Raw genomic sequence first — 27347 nt, 5'->3', positions numbered from 1 at the left:
TCATCATCCACCACTCTGCTCATTTCTCCCTATCTCTAAAGGGGCGGCAACTATGAAGGCTTCAAATGAAATTCGGTCACGATAGATAATCGGGAAGATGACATGACAGACCTTCCCTTTCTGCCTGAGCTTCATGGGCGTTGCCCCGTTCCCTAATCAGATGTGTGGATGTAAGCTACACTTCGCAAGGAGCCAAACGAACGTATAAAACTTTATTAGATTTTAACCTGGGTGAATGCTTTTGTATCATAACCAAAAAAATATATATTTTTAATTTAATATAAGATAGCGATGTCTTTCTATGGATCACATGGTTCGTAAGGAACGTCGAGCCAGCAATGTTGGATAAAATAATTTATTAGGATAAAGTTTTCGATCTATTTCCGTCCCACCGTCCCATTTTAAAGATTTATTTGTGGTTGCTTCTAAAATTAATATATTATATTATATGGTCCAAAAATAAATAAAACTTTATAATTTAAAACAAAAAAGACACAAAGCTCCTTGCAAATCAAGCATCTCTTTTGAGGGATTGTACTTTTGTGGATAATGTTGGCAAAAGGGGAGAAAGAGTGAAATAAAAGCCAAAATTATTAATTTAATTATTTAAGCATTATTTGCCACGTCATGCAAATTTAACAATTTTTTTATTTAATTCACATGCCACGTCAAAAATTTAGATCTTAATACCAACATAATTATAAACAAAAACATAATTCATAGTTTTAGAAATTAAAATTGTACATTGTCCAAAATACCCAAATGAAATTTATAATTTAATGGACTAAAAGAACAATTTTTAACAAAATGAAGGATAAATTTATAATTTCACATAACAAAATTTAACAATTTTTAGAAATTAAATTATACCAACATAATTATAAACAATTTTTATAATTCAATAGTTTAGAAATTAAAATGGTACATTGTCCAAAATATCCAAATGAAATTTATAATTTAATGAACTAAAAGAATAATTTTTAACAAAATGAAGGATAAATTTGTAATTTCACATAACAAAATTTAACAATTTTTAGAAATTAAATTATACCAACATAATTATAAACAATTTTTATAATTCAATAGTTTAGAAATTAAAATGGTACATTGTCCAAAATATCCAAATGAAATTTATAATTTAATGAACTAAAAGAATAATTTTTAACAAAATGAAGGATAAATTTGTAATTTCACATAACAAAATTTAACAATTTTTAGAAATTAAATTATACCAACATAATTATAAACAATTTTTATAATTCAATAGTTTAGAAATTAAAATGGTACATTGTCCAAAATACCCAAATGAAATTTATAATTTAATGAACTAAAAGAATAATTTTTAACAAAATGAAGGATAAATTTGTAATTTCACATAACAAAATTTAACAATTTTTAGAAATTAAATTATATCATCATAATTATAAACAATTTTTATAATTCAATAGTTTAGAAATTAAAATTGTACATTGTCCAGAATACCCAAATGAAATTTGTAATTTAATGAACTAAAAGAACAATTTTTAACAAAATGAAGGATAAATTTGTAATTTCACATAACAAAATTTAACAATTTGATTTAATCACATATTATTGCGTCTGGACCCTTATCTACTGTCAGTTTTGAACAGCTGGTTTTTGGTTCCATAAAAAAATCAGCCAACACGACCCCACATCCTTAAATGACATTGATTTGTTCTTTTCATTTTCTTTCAATTTCCCTTCTCCATAATAACAAATTTCATCCCTTAATTGAATTATCAAAGAATAATTGGATTTTGCAGCGACCCTTTCAAATTCAAACAAAAACCATCTTCCCGCAGCAGAGCAAATGATTGAGCTGCGCCGCTCGTGACCATCTTCTCCGTTTTTCTCTCCGCCGTCCGCTACCGTCTCTTACGGCGGAGAGATAGAGATAGAGATAGAGAGAGAGAGAGAGAGAGAGAGGAGATTCTCGCGTTTCCTTGCACTTGTTCTGTCCCTTTCATCAGACCCATTTTCTCTCTGTCAGCATTGTGAGCTTGTTTATAGCCAGCTGTTTTGCCACTGCTTTATTGACTCTTGAAACAGAGAGAAAAGAGGAGATTCTGTATACTCCGCTCATTCCTCGCCCTTTCTTGCCTGTTTCTATATTCGATATTTTTGAGGTTTGTTGTTCTGTAGCCATTTTTCTTATCATTTGAAGATTTGGGGTTTGTTTTTTTATGGGGTTTGTTCACTAATTTTGCCGGTGTTCTTGGTTTTAGAGTCTTGGAATGTTATTGATTTGCACTGATTGTTTTTCTCTTGTTTGGGGTTCTTTACAGGATTGATATCTGTTCTTATCTGATCAAAGAAAGGCAGCAGCTGCCATGGAAACAGGAGAATCTGTGGTAAGTTACGAAAAAACTTGTTTGGTTGGTGGGAAAAAGGATTGAAAGGAAGAGAGGAAGCTTTGTTTATGTCAAGTTCTTCCTCAAAATCAGTTTGTAGCATAAAAATAAGCTTTGATTCTTAACCAAATTGTTTATTTGATATCACTTAAGAGTTGAAATTATGAGATAGTTTAATCAGCTATGTGTTCTGTGATGCTCATTTGAACTCAGGCAAAGGTTATGAAGAACATGGGCCCCCACACCTGTCAAATATGTGGAGATAACGTTGGGAAGACCATTGAGGGTGAAGTGTTTGTTGCTTGTGATGTTTGCACATTTCCTGTTTGCAGACCATGTTATGAGTACGAGAGAAAAGATGGGAATCAGTCTTGTCCTCAATGTAAAAGCAGATACAAGAGACACAAAGGTTTGTTTTGTCATGTGATAATGTTGCTGTTTCTTCTTGCAATATTTGTCGGTTTTTCTCAGTGTGTATGTGAGATCCCACGTCGGTTAGGGAGGAGAACGAATCATTCTTTATATGGGTGTGGAAACTTCTCCCTAGTAGACGCGTTCTGAAAATGTTGAGGGGAAGCCCGAAAGGGAAAGCCTAAAGAGGACAATATCTGCTAGTGGTAGGCTTGAGCTGTTACAAATGGTATCAGAGGTAGATACCGGGTGATGTGCCAGCGAGGAGGCTGAGCCCTGAAGGGGGGTGGACATGAGATAGTGTGCTAGCAAGGACGTTGGGCCCCGAAGGGGGTAGATTGGGAGGTCCCACATCAATTGGAGAAGGGAACGAGTGCCAGCGTGAACGTTGGGCTCCTAAAGGGGGTGGATTGTGAGATCCCACATTGGTTGGGGGAGGAAAATGAAACATTCTTTATAAGGGTGTGGAAACCTCTCCCTAGCAAACACGTTTTAAAAACCTTGAGGAGAAACCCGAAAAGGAAAGCCTAAAGATGATAATATATGTTAGCGGTGGGCTTGAGCCGTTACTGTATAAGATCTACAAAGTTGTCTATTTTCCCCCAACTTGTTTGTCTCATCATATCGAGTTCGTTAAAAATCATGAATGGCTTGTTCTGTCTCATTTAGGATCGTGAAGTTACGAATTTGAGTACCCTTTTGTGATAAAATTTCGGATAGTACGTCATTTCTTTGAAAGATCGCTTACCACCTCGACGTCGTAAAGTTATTTACAATAATACCCTCTTCCACTTTCTTAGTACAGGAAGTCCTGCTGTTCTAGGCGACGAAGATGACGTTGAGCTTGACGACGACAACGACGACGCCATTGATTTAAATTACATTTCTGAAAGTCAAAAACAGAAGCAGAAGATTGAGGAGCACATGATGAACTGGCGGATGTCATATGGACAAGCACAAGATCTCCCGCCTCCAAATTATGACAAAGAAGTTTCTTTAAATCACATTCCCTTGCTCACCAATGGGCAGGTGATATCATTTCCTTAGCATAAAAGCAAGTAGAGCTATCTTTTTCTTAATATTATGTACCTTTAGGTTTCCGGAGAACTTTCAGCTGCATCGCCCGAGCATCATTCAATGGCATCACCTGGACATCCTCGTGGGAAGCCGATATATTCTCTTTCTTACGCAGCTGATATCAACCAATCACGTATAGTTTCTCATTTTCGTAACGTAACATCTATCTATGCTGTTGGGTGTATGCAAGTATCATAAATGACTTGGAGATTCTTGGTTGCTACTCGATACAGCTAATGTGCGAGACGTGGACGCTACAAAGGAGTATAATTCATCAGGGCTAGGCAACGTAGCGTGGAAAGAGAGAGTCGATGGCTGGAAGATGAAACAAGAGAAGAATGCTGTTCCAATGAGCACAGCCCATGCTGCATCCGAAAGGGGAGGTGGAGATATCGATGCCTGCACGGATGTGCTTGTCGATGATTCCTTATTGTAAGTTTTTTTCGAAATGAGCAATATATTATGCAAAAAGTTCATGTTTTTCATGTCAACTCCTTTCGTTTTTAGAAATGATGAAGCTCGTCAGCCTCTCTCGCGAAAGGTTTCTATTCCATCATCAAGGATAAACCCTTACCGATTGGTGATTGTTCTTCGGCTCGTGATTATTTGCTTTTTCTTGCACTACCGAATAACGAATCCTGTACGTAATGCATACGCTCTATGGCTGGTATCTGTTATATGTGAGATCTGGTTTGCAATATCCTGGATATTAGATCAGTTTCCGAAGTGGTTTCCTGTAAACCGTGAGACATATCTCGATCGGCTTGCATTAAGGTAGAAAAAGTTATTTTCCACTCTATTTTCATTGTCGAAACGGTTTCGTAATTCAATGAAATTTGTATGTTTCATAGATATGATAGGGAAGGAGAACCGTCACAGCTTGCTGCCGTTGACATTTTCGTGAGTACAGTTGACCCACTGAAGGAGCCTCCACTTGTCACAGCCAACACTGTGCTATCCATTCTCGCTGTTGACTACCCCGTTGACAAGGTCTCGTGCTATGTCTCTGATGACGGAGCTGCCATGTTGACATTCGAAGCATTATCTGAGACATCAGAGTTTGCAAGATCATGGGTGCCTTTCTGCAAGAAGTACAGCATTGAGCCTCGGGCTCCCGAATGGTACTTCGCTCAGAAAATTGATTACTTGAAGGATAAAGTTCATCCATCGTTTGTCAAAGATCGAAGAGCGATGAAGGTAGTGCCTAAAACCCGAAAAACAACCGCCCGAAATTGTAAATATCTACAAAGTTTTGATAGAGGAAGCTATTTTATTGGCCCTCACTTTATTGCAGAGAGACTACGAGGAGTTTAAGGTTCGGATCAACGGCCTGGTATCGAAGGCGCAGAAGGTTCCCGAAGAAGGATGGATTATGCAAGATGGAACGCCATGGCCTGGAAATAATACTAGAGACCATCCAGGAATGATCCAGGTACTATTTTCAATTATTACTGACCTCAGCCAGTTACATCAGTACTTGAGGTTCATCCGTCTATAAACATATGATCATTTTGTGAGATCCCACGTCGGTTGGAGAGGAGAACGAAACATTTTTTATAAGGGTGTGGAAACCTCTCTCTAGCAGACGCGTTTTAAAAACCTTGAGCGGAATCCCGAAAGGGAGAGTCCAAAGAGGACAATATCTGCTAGCGGTGGGCTTGGGCCGTTACAAATGGTATCAGAGCCAGACACTGGGCTATGTGCCAGCGAGGAGGCTGAGCCTCAAAGGGGGGTGGACATGAGGCAGTGTACTAGCAAGGACGCTAGCCCTGAAGAAGGGTGGATTGTGAGATCCCACGTCGGTTAGAGAGGAGAACGAAGCATTTCATAAGGGTGTGGAAACCTCTCCCTAACAGACATGTTTTAGAAACCTAGAGGGGAATCTCGAAAGGAAAAGCCCAAAGAGGACAATATCTGCTAGCAGTGAGCTTGAGGCGTTACACATTTTCTTATTAAATACAACCTTGCATGCCATTTATATTCAGGTTTTCTTGGGCCAGAACGGTGGACTGGATTCTGAAGGTAACGAGTTGCCTCGATTAGTCTATGTATCTCGTGAAAAACGTCCCGGATTCCAACATCATAAGAAAGCCGGTGCAATGAACGCTCTTGTGAGTATTAGCTAGCTACAAAAATGATATCTTTTTTCACGTTAATGAGCGTTAAATTACAGTAAAATAACGTTCAAGATATCGCTGCAGGTTCGGGTGTCAGCTGTTCTTACGAATGGCCCATTCTTGTTGAATCTCGACTGTGATCACTACATAAACAATAGCAAGGCGTTGAGGGAAGCAATGTGTTTCATGATGGATCCAAACCTAGGAAAATATGTCTGTTATGTTCAGTTTCCTCAAAGATTTGACGGTATCGATAAGAACGATCGATACGCCAACCGTAATACTGTTTTCTTTGATGTAAGTTATTCCTGTGCTCTTCTTTTAATTCAAGTAGTCCATTTGGGTTCTCATTCTTCCTTTGATTTCATTGTCTCAGATAAATTTAAGAGGTTTAGATGGTATTCAAGGACCAGTTTATGTGGGTACTGGATGTGTTTTCAATAGAACTGCACTGTATGGTTACGAACCTCCTCTCAAACCGAAGCGTCGGAAACCAGGGGTTCTGTCGTTACTCTGTGGTGGATCGAGAAAGAAAAATTCAAAATCAAGTAAAAAGAGTCCCGACAAGAAGAAGTCGAACAAGCACGTGGACCCGACAGTGCCAATTTTCAATCTCGACGATGTTGAAGAAGTCGTTGAAGGTATACTCATTCCTATAGATTTTATCCTATTTGCTTGTTTTGGTATTTACTTCATGCTGTTTTCCTTTCGGGCTTCCCCTCAATGTTTTTAGAACACGTCTGTTAGGGAGTGGTTTCCACGCCCTTATAAAGAATGTTTCGTTCTCCTCTCCAATCGACGTGGGATCTCACATAGATTGTCTATGACAAATTAACAAGAGATTACGTGTACAGGTGCTGGATATGACGATGAGAAGGCACTGCTAATGTCGCATATGACTCTCGAGCAAAGGTTTGGCCAGTCAGCTGTTTTCGTTGCCTCGACCCTTATGGAAAACGGCGGCATTCCTCAATCTGCAACACCTGAATCTCTTCTGAAGGAGGCTATTCATGTTATCAGCTGCGGATACGAAGACAAAACCGACTGGGGATCTGAGGTTTGTCGACTTTTGCTGCCTTTCTTGCTCCAAACAGACAGAACATGTCAAAATACATATGATGCATTGTCTGCTATTGTTCTGTCTGTTTGCAGATTGGATGGATTTATGGCTCTGTCACTGAAGATATCCTTACAGGATTCAAAATGCATGCTCGTGGTTGGCGGTCGATTTACTGCATACCAAAACGTCCTGCCTTTAAAGGGTCGGCGCCTATCAATCTTTCAGATCGACTAAACCAAGTTCTTCGATGGGCGCTCGGTTCCGTGGAGATTCTTCTGAGTAGGCATTGCCCTATGTGGTATGGCTATGGTGGAAGGCTCAAATGGCTCGAAAGGTTTGCGTATGTAAACACGACAATCTATCCGATCACCGCTGTTCCTCTTCTCATGTACTGTACGTTACCAGCCGTGTGTCTGCTGACAAACAAATTCATTATTCCCCAGGTGCGACATAACGAAAAAAAAAAAAACCCGAATTTTAGGTCGACGTATGTTTGTTCACAATGGCATGGCTAATGCCATGTAATGAGTCTTCATAACTTGATTCCATATGTTTGCAGATTAGTAACATTGCAAGTATATGGTTTATATCCCTCTTCCTCTCCATCTTCGCAACGGGAATTCTCGAGATGAGATGGAGCGGAGTCGGGATCGACGAGTGGTGGAGAAACGAACAATTCTGGGTGATCGGTGGCGTTTCAGCTCACCTGTTTGCTGTTTTCCAAGGTTTGCTCAAGGTTCTAGCTGGAATCGACACGAACTTCACCGTCACGTCCAAGGCATCGGATGAAGATGGCGACTTCGCCGAGCTTTACTTGTTCAAATGGACAACTCTTCTCATTCCACCAACTACACTCCTTATAGTAAACCTGGTTGGTGTCGTTGCAGGCATATCTTATGCAATCAACAGCGGATACCAATCATGGGGACCGTTGTTTGGCAAGCTATTCTTTGCCTTTTGGGTGATCATCCATCTCTATCCCTTCTTGAAAGGTTTAATGGGTCGTCAAAACAGAACGCCGACCATCGTCGTCGTGTGGTCGATTCTACTTGCTTCCATCTTCTCGTTGTTATGGGTAAGAATCGATCCGTTCACTACAACAGTCATAGGTCCCGACGTCGAGGAGTGTGGAATCAACTGCTAGTTTTACCATAAATGGATGTAATGGCTTAAAGTGCTTTACTAATAGCTTGTAATATAAGAGTTTGATATGATACAAACTATAGAGTATTGAAAATATATAACCATTTTAAGTACTAATGTGACAAAGTAATAGCTTATAATATAAGAGTTTGATATGAAGCTGGAACATGTATCGAGTTTGTCTTTAGGGAAGCCTTTGGGTCTTGAGGTAACGCCACGGTCCTGTTCCTGTACCCATCCTGCAATTATATAAACAACGTATAAAAAAAATAATAACTAAATTTACTCGAATAGATTTAGAATTTTCTGGCTCATTAAAAATTGAGCTTATAAAATAATAGACTAAATTATTAAATAAAAATATCATTGAATTTATTTCTTTAAAAAATATCATATTATTTTAAATATATATATATATATAATATTACTTTTTTTATAAATATTTTAAAATTACTATTTGGGTAAAAAATATTGTTATTTTAAATTAATTTAGAAAAATATTGTGGCCGTTTTAAGTTACCGCCATGTCAGCTTTTTGCCCAGTATTTTGACAAATTTCTCCCTCACAAGTTTTAAAACGCTTATAAAATATTAAAAAAAAATTTAGAAATTTTTTCTCTAATAATTTAGCATAAATATTATATTAAAGTAAAATTATTCTCAATTTGTTTTAATATTTATTAACAATGAGATTAAATTCACGAAAAGAAATTAAATATCTCAAATATTATATATCTACTTTCATAATAACATTAAGGTTAAATTACAAATTTAACCCTCGTAATTATGATACGGTTAAAATTTAGTTTCTATCTCATAAATAATTTCGTGAAATACGTATAATAATAAGTATTTAAAAAATAAAATTATTATATTATTTTGTGTGTTATTTTATTGAAAATGAAAAAAGAAAATTAAAAGAATACCTCCAAACGCCCACAAACGTACGCAGAAACATGTAGATGGTTAAAGCAGACCAGATCCCGATGAAGCCATTGCTCTTGGAGAGAAGAAACAGAGATGCAACGCTCACAATAGACACCAGAACCTGAAGCATATGATGAGCAAACTGAGTAACGATCGAGGAGGTTTTGCAACCAGGTGGAGGATGATCCTGAAGAACTTACCAATGAGTATGCGGAGTACGCAAAATCTGAAGCTCCAAAGTTTACTCCGTCGAAGACAAACGCCAGTGAGTTTATCGGCTGTGTAGCTGCGATGAACTGATGAGTTTCCAGAGAAAGATGAGAATCAGAGGAGTTCATCAATGGCATTGTAAGGATGAAGATTTTCTATATTTGTTTATTTACCGGAATTCCTAGATGTATAAGGTATTGCACATGAATGTCTTTTGAAAAGATTCCTGCTCCGAAGAATGTTCCGATTCCGACGAAAATAGCGAGTCCAACACCTAGAATAAAGCTCATCTGTCCAATAAAATGTTTTAGATTGATTAGAGGAGCTGAGTTTTTGTTCTTCTGTGGTAATAGAAGAATGAATTATTATAGATAATCATGGTTCTGAAATATGGCTGTATTAATCTATCCGTTTTGATTTTGGATGATGCAGATTTTGTTATGCAAGTGCATGGTACTCATGATCTCTGCGACTGTGGCTATGTGTTGTTATCTTTGAAGCAGAAAGAGAATGCTCTCCAATTTGTGAGTTTCGAATTCATTTCTTACCTGTAATACTCTGGTAGCCGTTGCTGTTATCTTTTCATAGTTTTTCTCTGCAAATGCACTGGCTAGAATTGCCTAAATGAACAAGAAAATGAATCATACACCATAAAAGAGATAACTAAAAGACTTCCCCCACCCCTGCCAAACATATATAAATTGTCACTTAGAAATGACGTCTTGGAGTTGAGGGAATTAAGCTTTTGTTTCACTACCTGTCCTGCTACTGCTAAACCATCAGACAATAAAGAAGATGTCATCCAGACTTGCAAGCAAGTTTGGAATGCAGCCATAGGAATTGGACCCAGCCTTGCAGCCAGTGCTGCTGCTAGAGTCACACAGAAGGTGACTGCTATAACTCTTGCCAGCAAGAGCCCTCCTGTTCCCAGCCATTCAAAGATCAATAAGAGCTAAAGATTAAGGGATCTCACTATTTACTTGGTATTGGAGTATCGAGTTAGGAATTGTTTAGGAACTTTTTACCATTTTTGAGAAATCGGCCAAATTGCAAATCTTTAAGACTTGGAGGCATGAGATTGACTTTTTGCACCAGTCTCCAGAAGAGAACCAACACAATAAAGTACCTGGAAGGATTGAAGTAAGACTCACAAGTTTTTTGGAATGTCAAGACAAGAATTTAATGCCATTTTTAAGCAAGGTTGTAAGGTTCCAGCTACAAGGCAGTGCGTAGAAATTGAAACTTACTGAGAAAGAACATGAGCAGCAGCTGCACCTTTGACCCCCCAACGGCACACAAAGATGAGAATAGGGTCCAATATGATGTTTACAGTATATCCCAAAACTACATAGAGGCATATAAACAAATGGTTGCTAGTCATAGGAGGTTGATATACTAGGTTCAGCTATATGTAGAGGAAAAGGGAAACGCAAGGCCTACCGATAACGTAAAGGGGAGTTCTTGTATCCTTGAACCCTCTAAAGATCCCTTGCATGGCCAATGACAGAAGAACAGCAGGAGCACCAAGTGATCTTAATGTTAAGTACTTGTGAGCAGGGGCTAACATGGGCGAATTCTGTTTGTTGTAAGTACCAAAATATTAGAGGGAGACATTTGATCTAAAACGGAACTACATCTAAGTTACAGGGAGCACTCACATCTTTTACACCCATTAGATTCAGAAAAGATTTGGCTCCGAAAACAAGGAATATGGCTTGCATGAGACCTAGAATTGAGCCAAATATCAGAGCTGTTGATGCGGATGCAATTTGCTTCTTTTCTTTCTTTTTGGACTTAGCAGCGGTAGACTTGATTACGTTGGCACCCGATTCTGGAAAAAGGTAGAAAAAAAAAAAGGAAATCAGAAATTACATGGGTAGTACTCATCAAAATTATTAAAATCTCCTAAATGTAACCATCAAGTTTTGCTTTACCTTTTCCCAAATCTTGAAGAGCACCATTATTATCTGGACCTGATTCTTCTGTTCCCTCTTTTGTTGAAGAGCTCTCTTTGTTTTCTTTTCCTGCACCTTGTTCAATGGAGACAATATTCTTTGTTGGCTCGTGATTCATGTTGACAGAGTCTTGTTTTGCTGCAAGTTTTTCACTGTCCTCGCGCTCATGTTCTTCTGGCACATTCACTTTCACTGAATGATCATCAGCCAAGCAGTTCCCTTTGTCACCTTTTGCTGCTTTGGTGGCAGCCTGGCTAATGGCATCTTCCTCAGCGACAAAAGAAGTTGTAATACTTACAAGTGGAAATATGGTAATCCTTGAAGCTTGATTGAATATAGCAATTGATACTCCAACTGCAGCAAGTTCCACTGGTCCAAGATGGCCGACGAAAGCAGTGTCAATAAGAGAAGCTACAGGATCAGCTGCAACAGCTAGAGCAGCAGGCAGTGCAATTTCCAGGATCTCTCGACCAATTGTGTCAAACTTGAAAACACGTCTACATGTATTTGCATTTAAAACATACTAGTCATTAGTTGAAAAAGTATCTTCCAAGGTCGGAAAAGAGTATCTAGTAAATTAATGGATATTTGTGGCACAAATTTCTTTGGGCAATCCCTAGATGGGAAAAGTGATTTTTTTAAAAGTGGCATAGTAGGAACTTGCCACATTGAATAGCCACATGAACCAGATTACAAGTTTTGATTGAAAGATTCAGATCGGGATTTTTAATTTAAATTTGAGCATCAAGCATTTTAAGAAGAGAATTGATTGGAACATGAAAAAGCACCTTGCGTCTTTGAAGAAAACATTAACAGGCATCTTCGACTTGATCTCTCCTTGTGTGGTCAGACTAAGGTTCTGGTTCTGATTCTGCAGTGTTGTAGAACTGAACTGAGGCTGTTGAATTCCGATCCCAGAATAGAAGATCTGAAAGCTTTAGAAAGCACATTTATGCAAGTACATAAACATTCTAAACAGCTAAAAGTTTTGAATGTCGAGGGAACAGCAGCAAGTTTGAGAATGGCAGTGAAATTGAAGGCTTTGAAGTTGACACACCATGCATAAAACCATTATTTTCAACCGAAAGAATGAAAAGACTTCTAGTTTTAGTATGTTACATTAGTTTTTACACACTTAGAGAGAGAGAGAGAGAGAGAGAGAGAGAGAGAGAGAGAGAGGTTACGAGTCAAGTGTAGGATTGGCCCCGAGGACCACTAATGCTGAGAGCTCTGTGCTTTGCCAATAAATAATATAGAAGCCACAAGGGAGAGTTATATAAGTGAACAATCTGATGTTCAGGGTAAATCACGATGCATGAATTCTCAGCCAACCGTTCCTCTCTAAGTTCTTTGTTCTGTAGGGGATTATGTTAATGATACGTTCATACCCAACACTAGTTTCAGAATTCGAACATGGAAAATAGGTGAAGAACTCATGCCTAGATGTATATATACATTGATTCTTTTATTTGAGAAGTACATTTGAAGGAATTTGATTCTGATTTTAGAATTTTACATGGAAATATTAACACTTTGTTCATTCCATGCATATGAAACCCTCCCCAGATCTGCCTTCTGCTGATGACAATTTAATAATATTGTTTACACCAAAGCAAGGAGGAAACAGAAGGAAAAAAATATGCTTCTATGATGGACTATTATGGGGGAACCTTCCTAGCTAGCTTGTAATTGAATAATAATAGTTTTCCTGAAATCTTCCCCAGATAACCTCAAAATATGGAGTTTTGATCCTTGATTAAAGAGATTTCACAGGAAAAAATGGGACCCAAGAAATCCATAGAGTTGTTTATTAATTATACTCCATAAAGATTTCCATGGATGTGGCCTTAGTGAGAATATTTAATAACTAGTTAAGCATCCTCTGACAGTTTGTTCATTTACGAGGATCAAAGAAGAATGAAAGAAAACAGCCCATGAAATAACAAAGCAATTATTATATGGGGATGAGCCTGAATGCTACGTTTGTTTCCTACACCAAATAACTCTCAGATCTTAGATTTTCTATGTAAAGTTGATGTGACCAAAACCCTACTTAAATATTAAAGAAAACCAATGCTGATTTTATTATTAGGGGTTGTTTTTATTAATTTATTTTAGTTAATTTGTAGCGTTGGTTAAGCAGATGGATTTGGTGAAAAAGATGAGAAGTTTTAGAATTTTCATGTGTCAAAAGAATCTAAAATATTTGTATTTGTTAAACTCTGATGTTACTAATTTGTGTTTTGTTCTTACAGTACGAATTAGACATAAATTTAATAATCATATTATTATTATTATTATTATTTTCGTCGGTTGTAGTTGACCACATTAATATGTGAACAAAATGAACAAATTCCTACAGAAAAAGATTGCAAAGGAACTCAATACACCATAGACAAAACTCCATCCGCCCATACATACCAAATTTGCTTACCTGTAAAGGGAGCAAAAGAAGGACCAAAAACTCAACTAATCTCACGAAAAAGCAATGCAAAGTTTTCACATAACACATACAAACATCATATATTGCCCAAAGGTATCCTACAAAGGACTTACGAGCCATTTCATGCTTGCCTCTATATATATATGTGTGTACATATGTATGCATGTATGTATACACACATATGAGAAGGTATTATGCAAAGAAAAAGGAGAGTTTAGGTATTAATGAAATAGTATAAGAGAGGCTAATTATCATTATGATGCAAAATAAATGAACTAACTTGTATGTATATAAATAATAACCTTCGTTTAGAGTCCTCTGACTTAGCAAAGATATTTCAGCTGATCCTTGTGCTCTTCCTTCCCTACCAACTTGCTTTGTTTCGGACACCAAAACAAACTCAGCCACCCCTTCCTTTTATACCACCTTTAAAGAGAGAATGGCTTTTGTGAATTAAATGGTTTTCTTTGACTGTGTGGTGGATATTCCACCACTGCAATTGAACAAAAGCGTAAACTAAAGTGCTTTAGTGCACACTAGATTCATGCATTTTTTTTGTTTTTTTGTTTTTTTGTTTGTGATTCATTTTCTAAGGGTCTATTTGTGTTATATTTAATGTATATGATACCAATTATGCCTAGCTCAAAAGAAAATGAGTTAACCTAGGATGGCCACATACCTAAAATTTAGTATCCAACGTGTTTCCTTGGCAAACAGATGTAGTAAAATGAGATAGTTGTCTGGAATGGATAATACCTTTAGTTTGCTCCACTTACATGTGTGAGAATATTTTGAGCATAAATCTCTCTCTCTCTACCAAGTGCATAAAAGATTGAAGTGACTTTAATGAGTAGGTAGCTGTCTAGTTTTTTATTTAATATTATTTTGTATTCTTTTGATAAATGTGCGACTACATAGGATTTCCAACACCCCACGCCTCTTATATGTATATATATGAATGAACTTATATTTTTCTTTGTTCTTATAGTGACCCACTTTTTCTGGGTTAAGTGGGTATATGACACTGGATTAATGAGAGAGAGAAAATTGAGCCTAGATATGTGGTAACTTAGCTATAAGATTAAGTATCCAGAAAGTTATTTTCATAATTCATTCCAATCTTCAATACTGCTTCCTTAATAATTCAAAGATTAAATCTGGATATGTGATTCATCCATATAAGTCAGTATTTGTGCAAGCCTGGACATCTGTAGCTTGAGATATTTTACTTTTAAAGTCTTTGTTATTTTACTGTTTCAATGTAATTGAAAGATTACTTGCTATTTAGTTTCATCTACAAAGCTTCGTCCACATGGGAAGTTATGTCCTGGATATCATTTTATTAGAATAGTAAGAACTTTCTCTATTCCATAGCGTTATTGTTGAGGATTATTGGGAGTGAGCCTCACATTGATTAATTTAGTGAAAAATACTATTTCCATTGGTATGAGTCATTTTAGGGAAGCACAAAGTAAAGTCATGAGAGCTTATGCTCAAAGTGAACAATATCATATTATTATGAAGATCCGTGATTCCTAACAGTTACTCACTGAAAACGTAAACTTGCATGATTATTTACTTTTGAATTAGAGAGATAATTGATAGAATTATTGTCCGGATGGTTGATACAAATGGAATTTGTGTACTTGTGAAAGTTCAACAAAGTAAATGTAAAACTAGTCGGTTGAAATTCTTTATTTAGGATTGAACTTCACTTGTGAAAGTTATAAAGAACTTCACTTGTGAAAGTTGAGCTAGAAAATGCAAAACTTAGATAGTTCAAGATTATTTATATTTAGGATTCAAATGTATTAAGCAGAAAATTCTATAATTTTCTATTAAGCAGCCAAAGATCAAATTTTGGACATGATAATTCCACTACCGATCCCTTTAGTGCTCTTTTAAATTTAATTAATCAACTTTTGTTATTTCCTTGGGAGACTACTCGTCTATCCTCTTTTTTCCCATGCTTGGGGAAAGTCCTTTTTCAAAATAAATAACTAAAATTTAAGCTTTTGAGTCTATTATGTCATTAATAAATTCGAAATTTTACTAAATTAATTGATTCATTTTAAAATTTTAATTTTGTATTTAGTAGATCCATAAATTTTAAACAAAGTTGAAAGATATTATATTTGTAATTTTTAAAATTTAAAGATCAAATAAAAATGAATTTTAAAATTTTTGGACTAAATTTATAATTTTTTTTTTTTTTTTTTTNGAAAGAGACTCCCACTAAAAATAAAAATGATAAAAAAAAAAATTCCGTTTTTTTTTTTCGTAAATAATTAATTTTCAAGTGAAACTTTAAAAATAAAATAAAATGGAGTGCCATATTTTAATTTTCAACTTGAAAATATAAATTTAAATAGTGGGTGTTTTAGGATTATTAGGTACAAGTTCCGTACCTTTTAGTGTTAGGATTTTACATCGCACTCCAAAACCCACTGATTTATAGACACTACGGACATTTTTTTAAACAATGCTTTTTTTTATTGTAAAAAAAGAAATTGATTTTGTTTGGGTTTTGGGTATGAAAGTTCAAAGAATGATTTTTTTTTGCCCTTAATTTTAATTAATTAATTGATGTTTTATTATTAGTATTTTGAATTATCGTTTGAAATAAGATTATCTATATAGTAAATGTTGGGAAATAACGATTTCAAAACCTTTTTCAATTACTCAGAACTCGTTACAGTCAAACATGTGGTGACACAAAATACGACATTTAAAACTTTTAAAAAATGGTAGAGTTTTTAATTACTTAGAAATAAAAACTAACACCATATATTTTAATTTGGTATAAAACATCATATATCATTTAAATTATAAAAGTAAAAAAATAAAAAAATTGTTACTCACATTATTTTTATTATTTTATTTTATAATTTGAAATTTTTTTTGGTCCACCTAACATTTACTGACATTTATGGGACACCTTACCTTTAATGCACCTTTATCTACGAACACAATAAATATTAAAAATATCCACTTTTTATTTTCCTTTCCAACACAATAATTATAAAAATATTTTAATAATTCACATTTCTCCTATTAAATCCTATTTTTCATTCTTTTCGTAATTTCTTCGATCTTAATTTTTTTAAACCTCTGTTATAGATCTCGAAATAAGCTTACAAAGCCTCCAAGCACGCTCTCTCCAAGCTTCCAATCGACTCCATTGTTGCTCTCTCAAAGCTTTCCCAAGCATGCTTTCTCCAAGCTTCCAAGCTTATTTCTCTTCATTTTATTTTTGAGAGAGATTTTTATTCTATTGTGAAGAAATAGTTGCAAGTGATCAAATTGTAAATCTACTCTGGTAGAGAGTTGTGGTGTGTTCCTACAAAATAATTCAGATACTTGTATCGGTTTGATCATGAGTCGTGAAAAGGATTGATTGTTCTTTTACTCTTGGGCCCTGATCCGAGGAAAGAATCGAGAAAAGTTTATTCAACAAAAGCCCTTGAAAAGTGGAGTAGGTCGAGTTTGACCGAACCACAAGCTTAAATACCCTATTGGGATTTCTTTAGTTTGAAAGAGTGCAAGGTTTGAGAAACCAAAGAACATCCAATGCTCTACTACCTTCTTTTTCACCAACAGCAGAAGAAGAAGAAGAAGATACCTCTTTTGACACCTTTTCCTTCCCCAATTCTACAATCATGTCCTTCTCCATCTCCTAAACACAAACACAAACACACACACATGTTCAATCACACAACTTCAAGGAACATCATCATCATTATCAACTTGTTTAGTAGCATACCTTTAATCTAGATTTCGTGCCCTTTGAAGGGGTGATCTTGTTTGGTGCCATGGAAAAGCATTGAGGAGACGGTGGATTGGTTCGGATTTGCAGTGCTGCGGTATCCTCTCTTTCGTGTCGTCGTACCTTCTCCAAGTCCAGAGAGATCGGGATGTTTTCTCTATCTCCGGCAGTTCGGCTGCATTAGATATTGTATAAACTCATCATTGGCTAACACTTGAAACATGGTCTGAAATTGCAGGCACATTGTTAGAACTTCATTGAGTTCTGTATCATGAGCTGCCCCTATTGAAAAAATTGAACTAATCCTGGAATAACAAGCTGCCTATTGACACAAAATGAGTGATGAATTGAAAGAACAGGAGGGATTGTTGGTGGGGAATCCCACGTCGGCTAATTAAAAGGCTAATTGAAAGGGTGATCATGAATTTATAAGTAAGGAATACATCTCCACTCGTATGAGACCTTTTGAATAAACCAAAAGCAAAGTCATGAGAGTTTAGGCTCAAAGTGGACAATATCATATTGTCGTCTAGAGTCGTGGTTCTTAACATATGATTCATAGACACATGGACAAGAAATTGGCAAGCAGGCACTGCATAAACTGAACCAGAGTCCAAAAACAAGAAGATTGATAAGAAAATTACTCACATATTGATTCTTTTCTTATGCTTCATGCTGTTATTGATTGATCCATCAGATTTCTCTACACTGAGTTCACCAAATGGCTTCCTCTCTTTCACCGAATCCTTCAACGGAACCTCCTTCTCTACACATTTCTCCACAGCCAATTGCTTATTATCCTCTCCCTCCCTTACCCTGATTGCCATTCTCTTTATCTCATTACAAAACTCTGTAATTTGGTTCAGAATATCTCGCCCTGCAAATAAGTTCCTTGATGGAGCCGCCCCATTATTGTTCTGTCGTTCATCCTCCGCCATTGGATTCTTCTCAGTGCTGGATTTGATCTCTGCCTTAGTGAAGACAGCCTTGGCTGTGTGGTTTTGAGGCGTTGAGAAATTGGGATTCTGATTCTCATTGTTTGATGATTGAGGATGCCCTCTTCCCTTCAACTTTCCATCTCTGAATCATTCCAAAAAAGGAAATAGACAAAAACTTCAGATCTATTTGGAATGAAGAAGATCAATCCAAATGTGAAATCTGCTAAAACTGAAACTGTTGAATCATTGAAGTACCTTCCCTTCCGATCACTGGATCGAACAGTTTCAGAGCTATATCCAGGGCTTGTAAGCTTCAATGGAAAGAAACCGGAAATTTTAGGGAAAAAAGAACTACGTGCCCTAATTAGGTCAGATTATCTCAACTCAGAAACGCCAACAACCAAGTCTACAAAATCTTGACATTCTTCCCACACTTCTTGCCAATCAAACAGTACGAAATCAAAGAACACGAAAGAAATCGGTACCTTCGAAGGAGTTACTCGAAGTAGCTCTTCAGCAGTTTTCGGATGCTTACAATCTACACAGAGCCAAAAGAAAACAACACTTATCACTATCTAAAGAGCAGAAGAACTCCAGAGAAATAAAGAACAGAGATCGATCAAGCGGAAAAAGAAGCTCACCAGGGCGACAAAACCAGGCCTCATCATCGACAGCGTCGTGGATCGCGGTGAAATCAACCCATTTAGGGGCGTTAATGTGCTCGTACAGTTCGTCCTCCACGAATCTCCATTGAACATTTTTCCAGTAGATTATTGCTGCTTCCATTGTTGTGCTACCGCAAAATAGAGAGGAGATGAGCCGTAGAAGAAGAAGAAGATGAAGATTTGACCGTTAAGTACGCTGGAGAATTCTCTGCTCTTTCGTGAACGTCTTTGTGCCCAGCTTGTCGGTTCTGACCGTTGGAGTTTTTTTCTCAATTATTATTTATTTAATTATCATGTAAATTGTTTAACGTTTGGGCCGGGGGTTGGGCTCATCGGCCCATTTTTACCCACCCGACCCGACCCGTGAAGATAAAAAATATTTAACTTTGTCACTATTAATTTTTTTTTTTTATATTCGAGTGTAACATGTATGGTAAATAAATTGAATTTTTTAGAATAATTATAAAAATAAACCGACAACCCAACGCACCCGAGTGTTGGATTTAGAGATATAGACAAAATGGGGATGAGGAAGGTTTCCCCGTCTCAACCCCACCACCAATTTCATTCCGTGTCCCTACAAAACTCTCCATTACTACTTTTGATACATAATAAAGAAGAAAAATATTCTTAAAAATTTATCATCGTTTTCACTATTTCGTTTACAAATTTTGAAACAAATGAATGACGAAATCTAACCTACGAACACGAACACGAACACCGTGGTTCAATGCAAATCAACACGAATCCCCCATGAAAATGGCTACAAAACAAGCTAAATTTTTGGTAAAGAGTTGAGAAGTTATAAGAGTACTTAATTAACTTAGTTAAGTAGAGATGTACAAAATGGTGAGAAGAAGGCAAAACTGGGAAAAGATGAAGAGGGAAGGTGTGCAAAATGTTAGAGCTTCCAAAATCTAGTGTCCGTTATCACTGCCCGCCCGACGCATCCGTGCTTTCGTCTCCGAACACCTCGATGTTGCAGATTGGACAAATCTGATCGACACGAACGAGTTAGAACGGAAATGGTGGGAAGTATAAAGACATGAGAAAGAAAGTCTATGAAATTAAACCAACTTTGTTGATGGTCAGCCATTTGGTTATGCATTTGTTGTGGTAAAAATGCTTGCAAGGTAATTTTATTTGCTTCTCCCCTCTCTTGTACCTCATTTGGCAGATCACACATCTGTTGTCAAAACAAAATAAGTATAATCAAATCGTACCGAGAAGGTACGGGGATCTATACCCAGCTAGCAACTTAAGACGACTCGAAGAACGTGATCTATAGCTAGCAAATTGACATGGATATACAAAAGCCCGAAAGACCGAACAGAATGTGTTAACTTGCATAGTGTGAGGGAAAAAATAGATCCTGTAACGACCCATGTTCATCGCCAGCAAATATTGTCCTTTTTAGGCTTTTTTTCGAGGTTTTTAAAATGTGTCTGCTAGGGAGAGGTTTCCATACCCTTATAAAGAATGCTTCGTTCTCCTCCCCAACCGATGTGGGATCTTACAATTCACGCCCCTTTGGTGCCAATATCCTCACTGCACACTGCTCGGTGTCTGGCTCTGATACCATTTATAATGGCCCAAGACCACTACTAATAGATATCGTCCTCTTTGGACTTTCCCTTTCGGGCTTCCCTTCAAGGTTTTTAAAACGCGTCTACTAGGGAGAGGTTTTCACACCCTTATAAAGAATACTTCGTTCTCCTCTCCAACCGTTGTGGGATCTCACAATCCACCTCCCTTTCGGGGCAGCGTCCTCACTGCATACCACGAGGTGTCTAGCTCTGATACCATTTGTAACAGCCTAAGTCCACCGCTAGTAGATATTGTCCTCTTTGGACTTTCCCTTTCGGGCTTCCCTTCAAGGTTTTTAAAACGCGTCTACTAGGGAGAGGTTTTCACACCCTTATAAAGAATACTTCGTTCTCCTCTCCAACCGTTGTGGGATCTCACAATCCACCTCCCTTTCGGGGCAGCGTCCTCACTGCATACCACGAGGTGTCTAGCTCTGATACCATTTGTAACAGCCTAAGTCCACCGCTAGTAGATATTGTCCTCTTTGGACTTTCCCTTTCGGGCTTCCCTTCAAGGTTTTTAAAACACGTCTACTAGTGAGAGGTTTCCACACCCTTATAAAGAATGTTTCGTTCTTCTCTCCAACCGATATAGGATCTCACAAGTTCATTGGACTTCAGAATAAAAATTATCCGAAACAAGCATCATTTTAAAAAACGTTTTCCAATAGGTCCTTCTAAGCTCTCATGACAGGAAAGTTCCTATATCCTCCAAGTAATGCAGACTAACAAACATCGAGCGAGATTAATCGAATGCATTTGTCGAAACCATACCTTTCATCTGGCTTTTTTCTCGAGAAAAAGCTCGTTAACTTGCATCGTGCAGTCGGAAGCAAGCTTATTTGTTCTTCGGAAAGACCCCGACTTTCGGTTCCAACCGATTCACCCAAGTCCAACAGTTCCTGTAAAACCATGTAAGATAATCCACAGTCATGGCTCAGTCATGGCTAAACACAGTTCCATTGTACTTTTCTTTGTTATATAGTAAAAGCTTCTATGGTTCCCATTTATAAGACAGTCAACCATAGTTCTATGGCCCTAAGAAAATAGTGTCTTGTTGATAATTGAGCCTACAAAGCCTTCACTTTAAAGCAAAACAATCACGGGTTCGGTAAAACATTGGTTTCGAGCGTACAATAACCTCGACTTCTATGTGCCACTCGATTACAGATCTACAGACATCTTCTAAAACATGTTATAAAACTAGTTCAATTTCTAAACGTTATTGTAACAGCCCAAGCCCACCACTAGCAGATATCGTTCATTTTAGTCCATTACGTATCAGTCTCATGGTTTTAAAACGCGTCTATTAGGGACAGGTTTCCACACCCTTATAAGGAATGTTTCATTCCCCTCTCAAACCGATATGGGATCTCGCAATCCACCCCCCTTAGTAGCCCAGCGTCCTCGCAGGAACACAGTCTAGTGTCTGGCTTTGATACCATTTGTAACAGCCCAAGTCCACCGCTACACGAGTTTAAAACGTGTCTATTAGGGAGAGGTTTCCACGCCCTTATAAGAAATACTTCGTTCCCCTCTCCAACCAATGTGGGATCTCACAGTTATAGTAGAAAGCTTACCTCATAGGTCATGTGGTCAGGATCAATCTCGTCTTGCCATATAGCCTAAAGAGACGAACAAAAGAAGATGGATTCGATGAGTTTCAAACCTTTGATGATAATAGCGAAGAACGTAAACCGATCCCGAACAACTTTTTGATTAGCCATTAAGTAGATGATAGTCCTAAGAGAAAAAAATAGACATATTGCATATCAAGAAGAAAGCATCATACTTGAGAAGTACTGGTCTCCTCCTGATGACTTATATCACCTACAAAACAAAAGATGCCGATTTTCGACAATTCAACTCGACGTTTTGGTCACGAAACAAACGGACTCGGTATCATATCAAAATGATCAAGGCTTACATTCTTCTGGCATAGAATGAGTATCTACAACATCCTCCTCGACCGATGGTGCATACGTCGGTTCAGGAACATCGACATTCACCGTCGAAGGATACTCCCATTCCCTTTCACCAACATCAACCGAAGGAGGCAAATGTCGACTTTCCTCCAAAGGGTCGTAATACGTGTTCCCGTGATCGGATGCTCCAAATTTGTAACATTGCATATTCATTGACCAATATGCATTCCCCTAAGAAACAAATCACCATACATTTCCAATACTAATCACTCTCTCAACTAAGAACACTAGAGTTCATCGAAAAATTTCATCGATTGTCGCTTCGTTACCTGATCGAGCAATGGCACGGCATTGGCATAAGCAGGCACTTGATGTTGGTGAAGCCCTTCAAAGAAATCCATGAAACTCTCAGTAACTGTGTAAGGGAAGCCGCCGCCATCGAGGTAGTGTAGCTCCATTTGTCTATCCTCATTCATCTTAAACAAAAAAAAAAAAAAAAAAAAAAAAAAAAAAAAAAANCGACACGAAATGAACTTGAAACCTACATTATCCACAACCATCTATTTGGGGGAAAACAGCAGATTTACAATTTTGTGTTCCAATGAAATAGGAAATAGACCCTAAAACACACAACAACATAGAAAACATGAAACAAAAACATTAAAGAAAACGAAAAACAAACTTACATTAGAAATTGTTTCGTCCCCAAAAGAAGAAAACAAGGGAAAATGCTACAAATTTTGGTTTGTAGACAGCGAAACAGAAACTCCCCCGACAGAGGAAAAATGTGAAGAATTGGACAGATGTAGACAAATGAGCACAAAAGATGTAAGAGAATCCTAAGAATCAGATAAAAACAGACAAATGAGCAAAGAAGAAACAGGTACAGATCCCAGTATTCCTTAGAATCCTAATAATATTCACAGAAAACTAAAAACAGAGCCAAAAAAAAAAAGAACAAGAAACATAGGATGAACAATGGGAGGTGAAGAAATGAAGAAATAACCTTATTTTTAGTGTTTCTCTCACTAGAAGCTGTGATTTGTAGCAGAGTTTAAGGAGAGAGAGAGAGAGATGAAAATGAAAGGAAATGAAGAAATGGGTTTGTGCTGTGTTGCTTGGTTGGTTCTTGAATTTGTTTTGTGGCTATAATCCACATCCCATCTCTGAGCAAAGGGAAGGTTTTTGAGCTCTGCTTTTATGGGCTTTCAAATCTTCTTCAAATGGCCAAGTTCATGTATTTTTATTTTTATTTTTATTTTTTTAATTTTAAATAAAAATAAAAAATAAAAAGATTGTATTTTTCTCGAGAAAATAAAAAATAACAAAAGGGTGGTCCACTCCACTCTATGCCATGGCCTCATTTTATTTTTATTTTTATTTTTTTAATTTTTAATTTTCTTGTTGGCCAAACATGTTTCATGTCAGAAACACTATTCAAGGAACATAAAATAAAATTAAAAATAAAAATAAAAAAACAATTCCCTAAATTTCTTAGGTAATTTAAACATGTTTGATGCATTTGTTATATTACTCGAGGATTATACTCGAAACTAGTCTGTTACGTCGTTTTTTTTTTTAATTATGTATATGTAGAACAAGTAGTCACATCGGTTAGAGAAGGGAACGAAGCATATTGTCACAATCGCACTTTGATAGCACTGCACTTGCGATTGTGTGGCACTCACTTTCCAGCAACAAGTGAGTTAAGTTTATTCGTTCTTGTGTCGCATACGGACAAGCGACGTATGTTCGAGCTTCTAGCCCTGGTTCAAGAAGAAAGTTTTAGAAAATGGGGGCAGAGAGATTTCGAGTATAAAATAAAGGCAACAACAACGACTTACTACATATAACTATCGGGTAGGGATTGGTTAAAGAAGGGAATGAAGCATTTTTACAAGAGTGTAGAAACCTCTCACTAGAAAACGCGTTTTAAAACTCTCGAGAGAAAACCTAAAAAGGAAAGCTCAAGAAAGACAACATCTGGTTGTTGTAAGTAGTATAACAACCTTAAAATATTGTTTTTTTTGCATAATTTTTATCATTATTTATATTTTTTTATTTTTCATGTGGGAAATATAAATAAGAAAAGGAGGCAGCTTTAAAGTGCAAAAACAGGATAAGATGTTGGGTTTTTTTTTTTTTTTTTTTTTTTAATTAATTTTAATTGGAAATTTTGTGGTCTAAAAGTCCAAGTAGTTGAGAGTACCAAAACCAACTGCCTTGTCTGGTTGTATGTAGCTTTGTGTTTGTGTCTTCTCCCAATACCCTTATGTCCTTCCATTCCCAAAACTTTTACTATTTTATTCATCCTTAATTATTATTTCTATCCTTTCCCGTACCACTTATCTCTAAATCAAATTTTAAATCCCGATCCGCCTCCTTGAGAGCCAACATCCTCTCCAGCACGCCACCCGATGTCTGGCTCTTATACCATTTGTAACCGCTCAAGTACACTACTACCACATATTATCCTAGCTTTCACTCCTTCGCTTCCTCTCAAAGTTTCTAAAACGCGTATGCTAGGGATGAGTTTCTACATTCTTATAAGAAATGTTTCGTTCTCCTCTCTAATATACATGGAATCTCATAATTCACCCCATTTGGGTACCCAGCATTCTCGCTAGCACTCTACCCCCGTGTCTAGCTCTAACACCCTCGAGATCACTACTAGTAGATATTGTCCTTTTGAGCTTTTCCTTCTAGACTTCCCTCATTTACTACGAAGAGTTTTCCACTTTTCTTATAAGAAATGTTTTGTTCCTCTCTCCAACAGATGTGAGATCTCACATCGTTTTCTTTTCTTTATGTTTCAAATTTTTATTATCGAGAATCAAGTAAGCATAAGAGTAACAACCCTTCTGTTAACTTTTCGAGCAAAGTGTTAACTTAAATATTCGACACCATTTTCCGTCAATTTAAGATCAAACCCAACAAATGCTAATCAATATAAAGACACTTTACGAGTAACATTACATGTCGATATCAAAATTACGATAAAATCCATCAATAATTTGTGAATTTAATATATGAAAAAAAAATTAAAATAATATTAGTAATTACAGGTTGGGTTTAGGGAGAGTGTAGAAGAAGTGAAAATGGGTCATAATCATAATCATAATTACATGTGAAGAAGAAAAAAAAAAAAAAAAAAAAAAAAAAAAAAAAAAAANAAAAAAAAAGTAAAAATTGTTGGCTATGGAGAGGGACCACTACAAAACCTTGCTCCCAAGCAACGAATTAATTCTTTTTTACTTTTTTTTTTATAATTAATTTAATTATTTGCTTATGTGGAAAAAGGTGGTCAACAATTTAACAAAATTAAAATTTTAAAGAAAAAAAAAGGCAATTATTCGCAAGACAGGGTCTGTAATTTGGACGGGTCAACCCGCTAATGTTTGATCTCGATTTTTTTTCTTCGATAATAGCAAGCAAGTGTGTGGGTCCTTTGGTTACTTTGAAGAATCTATGAGTCACCTCGATTCATAAAATGACAAAGACCGTTTTTTGGGTTTTAAAGATACGTTCATTTAAGATCATATCCTTCGTTAGTTCTACAAATTTGATCATGGTTTAGGAAGTTTTTGTCTCAAGACACCATCGTCCTGGATCCAGTACATTATTACTGACAATTCATTTATTTTTTACGAGTCAACTGACATATTTTAACGTTAAGATAAGGATAATTTGGCACTGACTAGATAGAGGGGTGAATTTTAACTAAATCATAAAAATGAAAAAAAAAAAAAAAATTGAGGGAGAGAGTAATTAGATAGGTAAAATATTGTAGAGTATTGTTTTTTTTTTTTTTTTTTTTTTTTTAAAAAAAAAAAAAAGGTAAATAGAGGTAAAAAGTGAAAAATGGGGTTGCTTCGCAGTTCCCCATGAAATCTTTATAGAGACGTAAAATCAAACAAAAGAAAACTGTAAATCGGTAGACGACAAGACGAAGGAGAAGGTTTTAATTTACCAAGGATGAGTTGGGTGGGTGTGTGGGACCCACTTTTTTACCTTTTTACAATATTTGTCTAAAAAGCCTAGACGACGCATCGCCTTTCCTTTTACCCAAACACTAAATAAAATTATAAAATAAAAATGCCTCTATTTTACGTTCTCGAGGGGATTTATTTTTGTCCCCAACATTTTCGGAATTCTTTTCATTTTTATTTACCTTATCCAATTAAACCTTCAAACTTTAATAACAACCAACGCTAAAATTAGATTTTTAGGATATTATTTATTTTATCCAACTCTATATTTCGTATTCAGAATTAAGTTATCCTCTAATTTTGAAAAAAAAAAATTAAAATTTAGCCTACATAACTTGAAATGCTCTAAATAATCTCTATCATTTGATAAAATTCTATAATCAACCCTGATTTTATCATATTATCAGAATTATTTATGAGATTTTTAAATTTAAAAATAATAATAAATATACATAATTAAATTTAAAAAATGTTTGATTTTTGTTAATTTAAAATTCTATTATCTAATTAAATATGGATGCTATAACTAATGAAGGGTAAATTAGTAAGAAAAAAGATGTTATAACTTAATTTGTGAACATTAATGAATTTAGTTTTCTAACCCAAAAGGGGAAGCATATTTTTAACTATTTAAAACAAATTATAAGTAATAAACCAATGGAATGAACACAGATAAGGTATATTAAGAAGGAAACACGTTCAAAATCTAAGTAGAACAGCCAAATGAACATTATAATTATTTTCTCAGTTAAATAAAAGAAGA

General features: G+C 36.2%; 4 protein-coding genes and 1 long non-coding RNA gene across 13 annotated transcripts; 2 read left to right on the top strand and 3 right to left on the bottom strand.

The window, feature by feature from the left end:
- The first annotated feature begins 1780 nt into the window (after window positions 1-1780).
- LOC111779316 (cellulose synthase A catalytic subunit 3 [UDP-forming]) lies at window positions 1781-8297 on the top strand. Of its 3 annotated transcripts, none has more exons than XM_023659440.1 (15): window positions 1781-2147; window positions 2307-2372; window positions 2586-2781; window positions 3589-3812; window positions 3879-3993; window positions 4094-4292; window positions 4368-4634; window positions 4712-5057; window positions 5155-5292; window positions 5846-5971; window positions 6062-6274; window positions 6354-6618; window positions 6832-7034; window positions 7130-7480; window positions 7597-8297. In XM_023659440.1, the coding sequence occupies exons 2-15, from the start codon at window positions 2352-2354 to the stop codon at window positions 8179-8181; spliced, it is 3249 nt and encodes a 1082-aa protein (XP_023515208.1). In that variant the 5' UTR covers window positions 1781-2147; window positions 2307-2351; the 3' UTR covers window positions 8182-8297. The 3 variants fall into 3 exon arrangements, with proteins under 3 accessions (XP_023515208.1, XP_023515210.1, XP_023515211.1); XM_023659442.1 differs by lacking the exon at window positions 1781-2147 and adding an exon at window positions 2194-2209 and having other exon boundaries at window positions 7597-8181; XM_023659443.1 differs by lacking the exons at window positions 1781-2147; window positions 2307-2372 and having other exon boundaries at window positions 2710-2781; window positions 3584-3812; window positions 7597-8181.
- On the bottom strand, window positions 8290-15149 carry LOC111779317 (protein DETOXIFICATION 43-like). 4 transcript variants are annotated; one of them, XM_023659445.1, is made up of 12 exons: window positions 14018-15149; window positions 12061-12207; window positions 11252-11769; window positions 10976-11148; window positions 10758-10893; window positions 10565-10661; window positions 10343-10443; window positions 10075-10238; window positions 9866-9937; window positions 9491-9607; window positions 9107-9403; window positions 8290-8419 (listed from the first exon to the last, which is right to left on the bottom strand). In XM_023659445.1, the coding sequence occupies exons 2-12, from the start codon at window positions 12090-12092 to the stop codon at window positions 8315-8317; spliced, it is 1812 nt and encodes a 603-aa protein (XP_023515213.1). In that variant the 5' UTR covers window positions 12093-12207; window positions 14018-15149; the 3' UTR covers window positions 8290-8314. The 4 variants fall into 4 exon arrangements, with proteins under 4 accessions (XP_023515213.1, XP_023515212.1, XP_023515214.1 ...); XM_023659444.1 differs by having other exon boundaries at window positions 12061-12200; XM_023659446.1 differs by having other exon boundaries at window positions 12061-12170.
- On the top strand, window positions 9178-13507 carry LOC111779321. Of its 3 annotated transcripts, none has more exons than XR_002812674.1 (3): window positions 9178-9455; window positions 9750-9841; window positions 13189-13507. It is a non-coding gene; the product is annotated as an uncharacterized LOC111779321 (long non-coding RNA). The 3 variants fall into 3 exon arrangements; XR_002812673.1 differs by having other exon boundaries at window positions 13186-13507; XR_002812672.1 differs by having other exon boundaries at window positions 13162-13507.
- Window positions 15150-17102: 1953 nt separating the features above from the next.
- Window positions 17103-19354, bottom strand: LOC111779318. Its single transcript, XM_023659448.1, has 6 exons — window positions 19061-19354; window positions 18905-18957; window positions 18675-18730; window positions 18130-18561; window positions 17479-17656; window positions 17103-17391 (listed from the first exon to the last, which is right to left on the bottom strand). Exons 1-6 carry the CDS (start codon window positions 19203-19205, stop codon window positions 17242-17244), a joined length of 1014 nt encoding a protein of 337 aa, XP_023515216.1. The 5' UTR covers window positions 19206-19354; the 3' UTR covers window positions 17103-17241.
- Window positions 19355-19882: 528 nt separating this feature from the next.
- On the bottom strand, window positions 19883-23790 carry LOC111778351 (E3 ubiquitin ligase BIG BROTHER). 2 transcript variants are annotated; one of them, XM_023658124.1, is made up of 8 exons: window positions 23602-23790; window positions 22925-23071; window positions 22598-22826; window positions 22463-22500; window positions 22251-22295; window positions 21445-21572; window positions 20162-20270; window positions 19883-20080 (listed from the first exon to the last, which is right to left on the bottom strand). In XM_023658124.1, exons 2-8 carry the CDS (start codon window positions 23069-23071, stop codon window positions 20015-20017), a joined length of 762 nt encoding a protein of 253 aa, XP_023513892.1. In that variant the 5' UTR covers window positions 23602-23790; the 3' UTR covers window positions 19883-20014. The 2 variants fall into 2 exon arrangements, with proteins under 2 accessions (XP_023513892.1, XP_023513893.1); XM_023658125.1 differs by lacking the exon at window positions 23602-23790 and adding an exon at window positions 23282-23572.
- Window positions 23791-27347: the final 3557 nt, after the last annotated feature.

The sequence above is a fragment of the Cucurbita pepo genome, chromosome LG17 (genome assembly GCF_002806865.2).
Source record: "Cucurbita pepo subsp. pepo cultivar mu-cu-16 chromosome LG17, ASM280686v2, whole genome shotgun sequence".
NCBI classification, from domain to species: Eukaryota; Viridiplantae; Streptophyta; class Magnoliopsida; order Cucurbitales; family Cucurbitaceae; genus Cucurbita; species Cucurbita pepo.
This window is presented reverse-complemented; position numbering and strand designations above follow the sequence as displayed.

Coding starts and splice junctions, on each gene's coding strand:
- LOC111779317 (XM_023659445.1), bottom strand. CDS start 12,092: ATGCCTGTTAATGTTTTCTTCAAAGACGCAAG. Junction 10,894..10,975: donor ATCTAATGGGTGTAAAAGAT/GTGAGTGCTCCC, acceptor TACAACAAACAG/AATTCGCCCATGTTAGCCCC. Junction 10,444..10,564: donor GCTGCTCATGTTCTTTCTCA/GTAAGTTTCAAT, acceptor CAATCCTTCCAG/GTACTTTATTGTGTTGGTTC.
- LOC111779318 (XM_023659448.1), bottom strand. CDS start 19,205: ATGGAAGCAGCAATAATCTACTGGAAAAATGTTCAATGGAGATTCGTG. Junction 18,958..19,060: donor GGCCTGGTTTTGTCGCCCTG/GTGAGCTTCTTT, acceptor GGCTCTGTGTAG/ATTGTAAGCATCCGAAAACT. Junction 17,392..17,478: donor GCACGAAATCTAGATTAAAG/GTATGCTACTAA, acceptor GTTTGTGTTTAG/GAGATGGAGAAGGACATGAT.
- LOC111779316 (XM_023659440.1), top strand. CDS start 2,352: ATGGAAACAGGAGAATCTGTG. Junction 4,635..4,711: donor CTCGATCGGCTTGCATTAAG/GTAGAAAAAGTT, acceptor TATGTTTCATAG/ATATGATAGGGAAGGAGAAC. Junction 6,275..6,353: donor GTAATACTGTTTTCTTTGAT/GTAAGTTATTCC, acceptor TCATTGTCTCAG/ATAAATTTAAGAGGTTTAGA.
- LOC111778351 (XM_023658124.1), bottom strand. CDS start 23,071: ATGAATGAGGATAGACAAATGGAGCTACACTACCTCGATGGCGGCGGC. Junction 22,296..22,462: donor AGGAGACCAGTACTTCTCAA/GTATGATGCTTT, acceptor TCGTCTCTTTAG/GCTATATGGCAAGACGAGAT. Junction 20,271..21,444: donor AGAAAAAAGCCAGATGAAAG/GTATGGTTTCGA, acceptor TTTTGACAACAG/ATGTGTGATCTGCCAAATGA.